General features: G+C 46.3%; 1 protein-coding gene across 3 annotated transcripts in view; it reads left to right on the top strand.

The window, feature by feature from the left end:
• Window positions 1-12952, top strand: part of Nmt1 (N-myristoyltransferase 1) — a 33796-nt gene that overhangs the window by 2794 nt on the left and 18050 nt on the right. For all 3 annotated transcript variants that reach the window (XR_015630271.1, NM_148891.2, XM_087570026.1), the window contains exon 2: window positions 11446-11554. Coding sequence is in view for 2 of the 3 variants with exons in the window: in NM_148891.2 (NP_683689.1) it covers window positions 11446-11554 (109 nt within the window). In the remaining variant the exon portion in view is untranslated. The remainder of the gene's footprint in view (window positions 1-11445; window positions 11555-12952) is intronic.

The raw sequence follows: 12952 nt of genomic DNA on the forward strand, positions 1-12952 counted from the left end.
ACCTAGGAAGCGCAAGGCCCTGGGTTCGGTCCCCGGCTCCCAAAAAAAAAAAAAAAAAAAAAAAAGAACCAAAAAAAAAAAAAAATGTCTAGGATGTTGCTCTCCCTTTCTGTTCTTTTTTTCATGTTTTCCCCTAACTTTCCCCAGCTTGCCTTCCGTTAACTTTACAAACTCCATTCTTGTAGCTTTATTCTAGCAATAAGTGATATGTTGTGATAACTAATATTGTGTGTCCAGGTCTCCGTCTCATGGGCTATTAAATGAGAACAAGAATTATGTCCGTATATGCCTAGTGCTCAGTAGGTGTCAGTGAGTGAAGGCAAATATTAAAGTGGCTGGCCTAAGGTTAGTGCAGGGTCGAATGTAATCCAGGCAGCCCTCAAGCTCATTTTGTATTGAGAACAATCTTGAATTTCTAGTTCTCCTGCTTTCTCTTCTTTAGTTCTAAGATTGTAGGCACATTTCCAGTCTTAGATTTTTTTTTTCATACATACTTTTGGCAATAAATTGAGTGTGTGTGTGTGTGTGTGTGTGTGTGTGTGTGTTTGTGTGTTTAGAGGTCAGAAGAGTTTTGAGGGCTGAGTTCTCTCATCTTGTTAATACAATCTTCCATTGTTTCTGCTTTGCTGTGCGCACTAGGTTAACTGGCTTCCAGGCTTCCGGGTGATTCTCATCCCTGCCTTGAGTCTCCTCAGAGGAGCGCTGAGGTTACAGGTGTGCTGCCCCCTGCAGCCTTTCTGCATGGCCTGCGTGGATGGAACTCAGGGTCAGTCAGGCTTGCTCGCCTTTAACACCACCTTCTTGCCTACCTTGCTGAAGTACAGAAACCAGCCGCCCTCCGGTTTATTACGGAAGCCTCCCCCCTCTTCTTTTTGAACTGTTTCTTGCCTGTATTCTTTCTTGTTTAAAGTTTTTAATTTTAATTTAAAATTTTTAAAATTTTTAATTATATGTGTGTGCATACGTGTGCAGATACCTGAGGGAGGCAGAAAAGGGCTTCAGTCTCCTGGACCTGAAGTTATACATGGTTGTAGCCCTCAGCAACCTCTGAGCCATCTCTCTACCCCACCCCTAAATTATTGCATTTGAAATTTTATTTATTTTGCATGTGGGTGTGTGTGAGTGTGTGGGTGTGGGTGCACACATGCTGCATGCATGTGTGGAGGCTGAGAGACAACTGTCATTTTGTCATTCCACCATGTGGGTCCCAGGGTGGAACTCAGGTTCTCAGGCACTGCAGCTGGTGCCTTTCCCCACATTTGCCATCCTTTTCTGCCTTTGAAATGGTATCGTAGGGGTTTTCCTCATGTCCTGATCAAAAGATGCTGTCACCTATGAAGGAATTTAAGAAAAGGTGCTGGTGTATGTTGTATTTGTAATCCCAGTGTTGAGGAGGCAGAGGACAGAGGATTGCCAGGAGTTTGAGGCCTGTCAAAGCTACAGAGTGAGACCATTTCAAAAAACAAACATAGGGCTGGGGATTTAGCTCAGTGGTAGAGCGCTTACTTAGGAAGCGCAAGGCCCTGGGTTCGGTCCCCAGCTCCGAAAAAAAAGAACCCCCCCCCCAAAAAAAAAAAAAAGAACATAACTAAACCAAGGGAAGGAAGCGGATTTCACTTTTAGAAGGCGTTATAATTCACTCTCTGTTTCTCCGATAAAGGTTTATGTAGCTTACAGTTCCAGGTTGTGGTCCAGTGTTAAGGGAAATCAGGACAGGAACCCAAGTAGGAACTCAAAGGCAGAACAATGGAGGAACACTGCTTGGGGGCTCACTCTTTCACTTGTGCTTAGCAGTGCTCCTCCACCGTGTGTGTGTCTACTCTCTGTGTGCTGCTGTCTGTGGAAACCCGAAAAGGACATAAGTCCCCTGGTCACCCTGTATGGACACTAAACAAACTTGGATCCTCTAGAATAACCACTAGGACCTTTTTAAAAGATGGGATCTTACTATGCAGCTCTGGCTGGCCTGGAACTTGCTCTGGGCTCGACTTGATCTCACAAGAGCTCCACCTGCCTCTGTCACCCAAGGGCAGGTATTACAGGCACCATACCCAACACAACTAGTACTAATTGCTAGGCCATTTCTCTGGGTTCTTAGTTTTCTCTCTTTTGGTTTTTTTGAGACAGGGTTTCTCTGTGTAGCTCTGGCTGTCTTGGAACTTACTCTGTTGACCAAGCTGGCTGCAAACTCAGAGATCCACCAGCCTTTGCCTCCCAGTGTTAGGATTAAAGGAGTGTTCCAGCTAGGTTTCTTTCTTAGGCAACCATCTGCCTAGGGACAGTGCTGCCCACAGTGGGCTGGGCCCTCCTGTATCAGTGCTCAGAATGTGTCCTAAAGCCAATCTGATCTAGATGGTTCCTCAATCTAGTCTCTCCTCTCAGATGATTTCAGGCTGTGTCAGGTTGACAGTTGCTTGCAACTAGGACAGAAGGTAAACTCTGCAAAGCTTTCCTTACTTGCAAACAAAAAGTTCCTTTTGTCTCAGAGTAGCTGTGACCCGCCTCCTTGTTGGCTTCTCACTTGGGAAGGTCTTTCAGGCCCTTGCTCCGTCTCTTTCTTCAGCTTTTGGTTTTTCAAAACTAGATCAAAGCAGAAATGAAGAGAACTCTCATCACTACTATCAAATAAGTATTCTAATTACGTTTCCTAATTAAATGGCAGTTTAAAAAGAAACTAATCAAGAGCTGCTTCAAAGAGAAGAAACTGGAGAGCAAAAGAAACTAAAAGCAAATGAAGCCTATTTCAGGGCGACGGCTGCCCGTGGCGAGCTGGTTCTGCTGATGTCCCACATTGTTGAACTAATATGCTCACTCCAAAATTTGTCAGCTTTCCCGGCTGCCAGTTAACCCGTTCTCTCTGGAGCTCAGAGATTAGGGGGTTTAGGGAGGTGCATCTGTAGCTTTTTCCTCTCAAATTTTTAAAAACCTGAAATTTTATTTAAAAACAAATTTGTTGGCATGTACTTATTTGTGTGCATGTGTGTGCGAACATGCGTACATGCATGGACATGCACATGTATGTTGTGTGAATGTTTGTGTCTGCATAGCAAGCTCATGGGAGTCAGAGGTACCACGGGTACTGGGGATCAAACTCAGACAGTCAGACTTGGCCACAAGCACCTCTCTCTACCTTCTCTCATCAGCACCTCCATTCTTTTTGTTTGTTGTTTATTGTATTTTGTTTCATTGAGGCAGTCTCCGCTTGTATCCAGGGCTGGCTTCAGACTTGGTCCTCCTGCCTCAACCTCTCAAGGACTAGAATTGTGGGCATGAGGCACCATCCCCCTGCCTCAGCAAGCCTTTCTCTTTAAGCCCCTTTCTGAGAAGGTGTCCTCGTGATTGTTCCCTTAAAGCACGGGAAATACAGCGTTCTCTGTATTTAGCGTCTAAAACTGACAGCCGATGTGCTTAGCCAGGAGCAGTACTAGCCTTGCAGCTTGTCTAGTGCTGCTGACTAAGAAACAGCTGAGGGCGACTGTGGTGGCTGTTAGTGTGCGCTAACAAGCTCTCCTTTCACTTAGGAAGACCAGTTCTGATTTCCTTGTGAGTCTTCACCTCATTCTCTGACACTAGAGGAAGAACTTGGGGATGTGTTTTCCTCTGGGAATGATCTTTGTATCTTGGCTTCTCGGTGGTGGTTGTGGTGGTGGTGGTGTGGTGGTGGTGTGGTGGTGGTGGTGGTGGTGGTGGTGGTGGTGGTGGCGGCGGCGGCGGCGGCGGCGGCGGCGGCGGCGGCGGCGGCGGAGGCGGCGGAGGCGGCGGAGGCGGAGGCGGCGGTACTGGTGCTGCCGTTCAGACCCAGGCCCTTACATGTGATAGGACCATCCACTGAGCGGTATTCCCAGCTCCTGCATTCTGTAGCAGCAAGAGTCCTCTTTGGATCTCCCCAGCAACCAGTCTGTGGGTTTTCTCAGACTAAGGAGTTAGTCAGCAGTGAAACTGGCCAGCCTTTTAAACTCTGATCAACAGGCCTGGGTCACCTTCAGTGGACATGAGTTGAGGACTGAATAGCATTTGGTCTGAGCTTTGACTTGCCAGGCCCCAGTGCATCAGACAAACACAAGCTGTTGAGTTTCCCTCTGTCTGTCTCCTCCTCGTTTCGGTCTTGTATTTCCTTAGCCCTGCTCACCCCACCTTTACTCTGTTATATCATAGTCTTCATGAGCTCTTAAAAACAGCCTTCCTCTGTGACAGGAATTGGCTCGTTCAACCTGCTAAACATCCACAGAAGTCAAAGGTGGCAGTAAAAGTGGCCCTCTGCAGCTCCTGCCTTCTTAGCCTCCTGGTGCCTCTAGGGCTCTGGGGCCAGAATAATGTTGGATTCACAAGCAAGTTTTTGTTTTGGGTTCTTCTTTTATTGCATCTTTAAAACTTGTGCAATTGTGAACACACAGTGTGCCACAGTTACATGTTTGTATGTCAGAGGACATCTTTTTTTTTTTTTTTTTTTTTTTTTTTGGTTCTTTTTTTCGGAGCTGGGGACCGAACCCAGGGCCTTGCGCTTCCTAGGTAAGCGCTCTACCACTGAGCTAAATCCCCAGCCCCTGTCAGAGGACATCTTAAAAAGGAAGTCGGTTCTCTCCATTCCACCATGTGGATCCTGGCTTCAAACTCAGACCCTCAGGGTTAGCGGTGAGCATTTTACCTGCTGAGCCATCTGACTACTTGGCGGGGTTTGTATGTTGAGTTTGGGGTGTGATACCCAGTGATCCAGCAGCCACAGCAGTACAAAGAACACTCCGCAGATACTGACTCGTGCCACCTGGCTTCCTCCTGAGTGTTCCTGCAAATGTCCCTCTGTTCTTCCAGGGAGTGCTGGGGACTATGTCACAGCTCCAAGGTAACTTCATTTGCAAAGGGTTTTCCTGGTGTCGAAATCAGAACTAGAGGTCAGGATTTATTTTGGTACCTTTCTGTGGGAGACTTACATTATAGTCCCAAGAATTAGCTTCTAGCTTTCAGACATAGAGATTGGGCTGGAGTGGTAGCTTGGTTGTCAAGAGCTTGTCCTGCCCTTTCAGAGGACCTGAGTTCAGTTCCAGCAGGCACATCAGGAGGTTTATAACTGTTTGTTACTCCAGCTCCAAGGAGTTCAACTCCTTCTGGTCTCTGAGGTCACCAGCACACACAAGTATAAACATACACACACATAAAGTTAAAAAGTTAAAGACAGGTATGGCCCCTAGGCCTTTAATGTCAGTACTTGGGAGGCATAGGCAGGCAGATCTCTGTGAGGCCAGCCTGATTTACATAGTGAGTTCTAGGACAGCCAGGGCTATTTAGTGAGATCCTGTGTCCCAAAAAAAGAAAGAAAAGTAAAGAAACTAAAACCACATGCCCAGGTACATGAGAGGCTGACTGGCATAAGAGAATCTTGAGGTCAAGGTTTGCTATGATGAATACCTATCGTAAACAAAGCAAAAGAAGGAAATTAGTGACCAACAGTTACATATCTTACCTTCTGAACTTTGTTCTCATAAACCTGCAGTCACTGTTGCAGACTGCACCATTTAAAAAGTGCCAGTGGCACTCTCTGCTTTGACCTCAGGGATAGGACGACCTAAGGAGGGAAGTGACAAGGAAGTTGGTGGTTGAAATCTCAACCAAGGCCCAGAAGAGCACAGCACTTCTGGCTTTCTCAGAATGCTAGCCCAGCTGTCTGCTAACAGCACGAGAGATGTTTGACTGACCTCTTTTGCGCTGCAGCTTCTCTGAGTTTTATTTTAGTCCATTGTGCCTAGAAAGCAACAGGCACGCATACAATCATGAAGTTGTCCTCGCTGTGTGTGGTGTAATGGGAGGGGTTGTGAGGAGCAGCTGTGTGATGTGGCCCCCACACTCAGAACATTTTTAAAATCATTGGGAAGCAGGGAAAGAAACCTATCATTTTATGTAAATAATTATATGTATATACTGTTTTAGAAGATTATAATTTTAAAGCAGATGTCAGTGAGAGCTGGAGGAGTCAGATGGCTTCAGAATGAAGCAGGGCTCATCCTCCACACATAGCACAGACCGACCTGGAACCCTCCATCTTCCTGCCTGAGCATCCGGGTGCTGACCCGATAGGCATGCGCCACCATGCCTGCCTCTCAGTACATCTAACCCCTGCTGTGTTACACTAAAGCTCCACTCTTGGGCCTGGTGTGAGAAGACAGTCAATCCACGGCTTTGGAGGCTTCCTGCATATGCCCTGTAGGGCAGTAGTTCTCAGCCTGTGAGTCAGGACCCCCTTGGTGTCATATCAGATGTCCTGTGTATCATAGATTTACATTACGATTCATAACGGTAGCAAGATTATAGTTCTGAAGTAGCAGTGAAATAATGTTAGGGGTTAGGGGTCACCACAGCATGAGGAAGTGTATTAAAGGGCCGCAGTGTTAGGAAGGTTGAGAGCCATATAAGGGAGAAAGGGCCCCATGTCTTTAGAGAGTGGCTTGTTCTGGTGATGGGTTAGCTAGTTAGTTGGTGACCAGGTTGCTGTGGGATCCTTCCTAAAGCTGGAGATTCAGTATCCTCCCCCCACAATAAAAGATTTGAATTCCCAGGCACACGTCTGAGTGTTCTCATCCTGTGAGAAGGAGAGGAGGCCTGTGCTGTGGACCCGTCATGTTGTCAGGAAGTTCTGCGCTCCTTCTGCTCATCTGTCAGCTCGCCGTTCCCACCCACCCACGCGCACCCGGCACTGTTCTATTTTAGAGGCATGGAGGCTCGATTTCCATCTCCTCCTCCTGCCCTGATTTTGTACAAGAGCATCCATGAGATTTCTTGTTTGAATTTAAAATTTAGGGCCTTTATTCTAAAATGACATTTCTGTGGAGTGGAGTAGCACATGTCACTAGGAAAAGCACAGGCGGGCAGATCTCTGTGAGTTCAAGGCAAGGCTGGTCTACACATAGGATCCAGGATAGCCAGGGGCTATACAGAGGGACCCTGGTTTTGTTTTGTTTAAAAGATATTTCTAGTTGAGTGTGGTGGTTTGTACTTACAATCCTAGTATTACAGTGGCTGAAGCAGGAGAATCACCGTGAGTTCAAAATGTGTCTGGGCTATAGCGTAAGAGTCTGTCTCACGTGTGTGTAGGTCAGAGGACAACGCTGTGGAGCAGCTGGTTGTCCGCCCACCTTTCCATGGCTCTTGGGGGTGAATTCATTTGCCAGGCTTGCACTCCAGGGACTTTCCCTTGCTAAGCCATCTCAGCAGCTCTAAAGATGGCATTTCCTAATGGCTTTTCTTCTGCCCTGGATCTGTCATTCTTCCAAACACACACACACACACACACACACACACACAGAGTCTCTGTTCATAGCCCCTGGCTGTCCTGAATCTTCCTGCTTCTGCCTCCCAAGTGCTAGGAAGAAAGTAAGGTGCCCATCCTTACGTAAGCTGTCCAGTTTTGCGTCTCTGGAGGGATAGCGCATGGGTTAACGGCACGTGCTCCTCTGCAGAGGACTTGGGCCCCATTCCCAGCACCTACATGTTGTTTCAAACCATATATAACTCCAGTTCCAGGGGTCTGACGGCCTCTTCTGACCTTTACAGGCACCAGGCACATAGGGTGCACATACACCTGCAGATAAAATACGTATCCATATAGAGGAAATAAGCCTTTAAACAGTTCTAGACTATGGCCAGCAGCCTTTCTGCATGAACACCCATCTCGCTTCCCATAGCAGATGCCCCTCCCTCCCAAGGATAGATTCTATCCCATTCTCTGCTCTGTGTTTTGAACCAAAAGGATCAAGTAAAACTTCGGTTTGCTGTATAAGTGTGTGCTTCTGGTCTGTCTCTGGCTTGTATTTATGAGAGATTTCTGCTTCAGTTTACTAAATTCTGACACGCCCTGGAATATTCACCAAGACTCGGGCCTCAAATCTGGGTTCATGCAGCCTTGTCTCATCCTTCCAAGTAGTAGAACTGGACTACTTTACTCGGTTTCCAGTCCCTCTAGCAGGCGCATTCTCAAAGCTCTGAGCTTGGTGCCTTATGAGTAAGTTATTGTAATTGCCTTGAATAGTACTAGACTCCTTGGTGTCTCTTCACATTCAGTTGTCTCCATTTTGGGGAATGCTGTCAATAAAAGCATGGTGACGTCATATATTCTCATAGTTGTGGCTCAATACCTCAGTAGAAAGAACTATAAAATTAAAACATGAAGCTAGGCATGATGGTGCATGTCTTTTATCCTAGCACCTGGGAGATAGAGGCGGAAGGATCTCTTTGAAATGAAGGCCAGCCTGGCCTACATAGAGAGACTTTTTCTCAAAACAAAACAAGCTCAACCACCAGAACATGCACTCTGTGGTCCACAGAAATGGGGCTCAGGGTGTGACAGTGCACACAGCGTCTCTTCTGAAGAGGCCCAGGAAAGTAGACTGACTTGGCTGACTTACTTTCTTTGACAATTTTACTATCTAGTCCTGACTGGCTTGGAATTCCCTCTGTAGACTGAGATGGCCACAAACTTAATGATCTCCCTGCCTCTGCCTCCCAGGAACCTGGGTTACAGACTTGTGCCACCATGCTCAGCCTAGGAAGACATTCTATAGTGATTGGCACGCTACGTAAAGACCCATACAGTTGAGAGGGCCATTTAATAATCTTGTGTAAAACTGTGTTTAGTAAATGTCCAATTAGTAACTAGCATGAGTTGTGTTTTATACATGTTTGCTCATGGTTTTGAGACATGGTCTTGTGATGTAATAGTCCTAGCTGGCCTGGGACTCCCCATGTAGACCAGGGTGACCTTAAGCTTGTGGTAATGATCCTGTGTCTGTTTCCCAAAGATGAGATAGCCCACCTGGATACATCATTTCTTTATCCACAGAATTAAATAAAAACTATTTGTATAGCAACTCCTCCACAGGACCTTGATAATCCATTCTCTAACTGATACGAATGAAACACATTGGTTGTATTTTGTATGCCTTTTCAATACTGCTCATAATCCTGAGACCGAAAGAATATCTTTGAGCTAAGAAGATCTGAGTTGGGGGCTGGAGAGACAGCTCAGTGGTTAAGAGCACTGAATGCTCTTCCAGAGGTCCTGAGTTCAAATCCCAGCAACCACATGGTGGCTTACAACCATCTGTAATGAGATCCGATGCCCTCTTCTGGTGTGTCTGAAGACAGCTACAGTGTACTTATATATAATAAATAAATAAATCTTTAAAAAAAAAAAAAAAAAAGAAGATCTGAGTTGTGATGGGCTCTACATGGGACCATACTGGATGGTAAGACGAGTTATCGAGAGGCAGCTCTTGGAGCAGATGAGTAACTAGGGCTTCTAGTCTTTGTCGTGGCCTTGGAGGATTCACTGAGCATCTGGTTTTAAGGGGTTGCCTTTTCCATCTCTGAATGTCCTCAGCCCTCCGCCCCCTGCCTTGTGCCTTCTGTGCCTCATTAATAGAGTTCTCATTAGGTGCATTTGTGCCCAGACTCACGACCATATGCTCATCTCAGATAGAGAACTGCCAGCCGTAATCCCATGGCTTCCGGGCTTTAGCATCCTGCAGTCTCCTAAGTGCCTGGGGTATGGACTAAGAGGAGATAGAGCTGAAGACATGGCGGTACATGTCTGCCAGACCCATGTCCACCCTCTTCTTCCAGTGCTGGGGATAAAACCTTTTGTCCGGAGCATGCGAGGCAAGCGTTCTGCCCCTGCGCTACGGCCTCAGCCCAAGAATGGAAGTGTGTGGTAGCAAATCGCTTTCTCTTTATGTATGTAAACTTACTGCCACAGATAGCATAGTCAGTTGCTATAAGGTGACATTAATACTCAGATAACCACAAATGACTTTGAGCTAACTTTTTTCTTTTTTAAACTAAAAAAATGTTTTATTATTTTTTTAAATAGTGTCCTGTACTGGAGCGCAGTAGCCTAGAACCCTTCTGAACTGGCCTTTTTTAAAGACAGTGTCTTACAATGTTAGCTCTGCTGGCCTGGAACTTGCCATATAGACGAGGCTAACCTTGAACTGAACTTACAGAGACCTGTCTGCTTCTTGCCTCTGTCTCCTGCGTACCACCATGTCTTTTCTATATTGTCTCCACCTCAGCCTCCCAAGTGTTCTAATAGCAAGTCTGTGATGCCGTACTGGTCTAATTTTGACATTTCAACGTAGCTGGGAAAGTGCTTTTGCCATATCTGAGGAAAAGCATCCTAAGGAAGTCCTTTCCTGCTTCCACTCGACAGAGGTTTCATCCATCTGTGGCAGAAGTAGCTGTGTGACACTGATGTGGTTGAATTTTCCTAAGATTCCTAGTCCTGGGTTTGCCATCAGTGACTGCTCAGGCTTGCTACCTAATGTCCAGTTCAGGCTCTTGTCTTTCTGGACCATTTTGGGCAGGGACTGCAGTAATGTCAAGCCAGCCTCTTCTTCATGCTCGATTTTCCATACTGTCTGCTGCCTGTGTCTAGTTGGAAAATCCATGTAAACATCGTACCCTTGGAGAAGTTAGGGCAAAGGATTCCCAAAACACTACTACTGTCTTTTGTCTGTCGCTTTAAATTCAGGACCCTAGGGAAGTGGTGGTACCAGCACAGTGTAGAGAGTTATCATGCATGGGCTTTAGTGCAGCCTGGCCATCTAAAATAAGTACATAACCTCTCACCTCCCAGAAAGGTTATGGTGGATTAAGGGTATCATCCCAGCTCCGAGAAGGCTGAGGCAGGAGGATTGCAATAAGTTCAAGGCCAGCCCCAGATCCATACTAGATACCAAGTCAGAAATCCTATCTTAGAAAAAAAGAAGGACTGGGAGTGTGGCCCACTTGGTAGAATGCCTGCTTTGCAGGCAGGAAGCCCCATAGGTTTGAGCTCTATACACCAGGGGGGGCGGAGTGTCTGTAATCCAGCGTTCTTCAGGTGGAAGCAGGAGGATCTGAAGTTCAAAGTCATTGTTGGAGGTCAGCCTTGGCTGCTTGAGACCCTGACTCAATGAGGAAATGAACGAGTGAGTGAGTGAGTGAGTGGGTGAATGAGTGAGTGAGTGAGTGAGTGAGTGAGTGAGTAAATGAATGAGTGAGTGAGTAAATGAGTGAGTGAGTGAATGAGTGAGTGAATGAATGAGTGAGTGAGTGAGTGAGTAAATGAATGAGTGAGTGAGTGAGTAAATGAATGAGTGAGTGAGTGGGTGAATGAATGAGTGAGTAAATGAGTGAGTGAGTGAATGAATGAGTGGTGCAAGAACAGAAAAAGGCCCTTTGAAATAAATAGGACATGCTTTGCACGGTGCCTTCTCCCTGGGGAGCTGAGGGGTGGGAGTGGAGAAGGGAGCTGTACTTGCTTGTGTCCTCCAAACGCCCCTTCTGGGAAGTCTGAGGAAGCCTACAGTCTTGATTAAGGAAAGTCTGCTCTACATAAAAGCCTTTGTCAGTGTGGTTTAAAGCATTTGTTCTTTTGTTTGTTTTGGAGCCTCCCTCAGTGTTTACTTTGTCTTACAGTGGCTTGAGTCCAGCCAATGACACTGGAGCCAAAAAGAAGAAAAAGAAACAAAAGAAGAAGAAAGAGAAAGGCAACGACATGGATTCCACCCAGGATCAGCCTGTGAAGGTAATGAGGAGGCGGCTTTCTTAGGACTGATGAGTTTTGAGGCATATTGAAGAACCGTTTAAAGTGTGCATCACCACTGGTAATATTTAAAGATGGAAGCCGTCCAGGGCTGTCTGTCCTCTATGCCTTAGACTTTGGTGATGAAACTGCGCTCAGTACCTTAAAAGACCCCGCAGGTTAAACTCAACTCCCCAGCACAGTACCCTCAGAGTCACGGGTGCATATAGCATGTGCAAGTGCTGGGTCCCATGGAGTAGGAATGTGACAGCCCCTGCTTCATGGAGCAGTGGGGCTCTGGGTTTTCTGGATCATAAGTCTCCTGTAGCCAAGCCCAGTGACCTGAATTCAATCCCCTGGACCCACATGGTGGGGTCCTCTACACACACACACACACACACACACACACACACACACAGAGAGAAGACACTAGTTAATTTGTTAATTTAAAAGAAAGACATTACAGAAGTGGTTCTCAACCAGTGGCACGTTAGATATCCTGCATATCATTTTTTTATGATTTATTACAGTAACAAAATTAGTTATGAAGTAGCAATGAAGTACTTTTATGCTTGTGGCGGTCATCACAACATGAGGGTCTGTATTAAAGGGTCATAGCATTAGGAAGGTTGAGAACCACTACATTACAGTAGTGCAGTCAAAGAGCAATCGAAATACTCATCAATTAGTCAGGAGCGAGGCGGATGTGTGCACTCCCATAGTACATTTGGCAGCACAGTGTGTAGTTTTGTCTTCCTACCCAGCAGATCTAAGACACTGGATTGCAGGGCTAAGGCTCTAGCCTGCAGCCTCCCGTACACTTACTGTCCCTGTACTGAGCTACCTGCCCACCCCCCCCCCCCCCCCCCCCGGCTTCCTCTAGTGCATAAGTTTGAGGCTTATTTTGTTTTGTTTTATAAATTTTATTTATTTTAAGACATGATCTCACTGTGTAGCCCTGGTTTGCCTGGAACTTGCTGTGTAGACCAGGCTGATCTGGAACTCACAGAGATCCTCCTGCCTCTGCCTCCAGAGTACTGGGACCGAAGGTGTGTACCACCGTGCCTGACCTAAGGCATACTTTTAAAGAATAACTTGTAGAATAGTAGGTAATCAAGTTGTCTTTTTGTTTGTTTGTTTGTTTTGGTTTATTTATCTACAGTTTTATTTTATGTTTTGTTTTTGTGATCCTAGGGCTCAAACACAATGTCTTACACGTACAAGGCAAGTCCTCTGCGACTAAGCTACATCTCTAGCCCCCCAGTGTTGCCCTGTGTTGGGGGTGTAGATGTGTCTGTGTATGTGGATGCACATGCTTATGGAGGGGAGGCCCGTGTGCCACGGCCTACCTGTAAGAGTCCAAGGACAGTTTGGCAGTTGGTGCTCTTTTTCCACTGTGTG

This window comes from Rattus norvegicus, chromosome 10 (assembly GCF_021556685.1).
Source record: "Rattus norvegicus strain SHRSP/BbbUtx chromosome 10, alternate assembly SHRSP_T2T, whole genome shotgun sequence".
NCBI classification, from domain to species: Eukaryota; Metazoa; Chordata; class Mammalia; order Rodentia; family Muridae; genus Rattus; species Rattus norvegicus.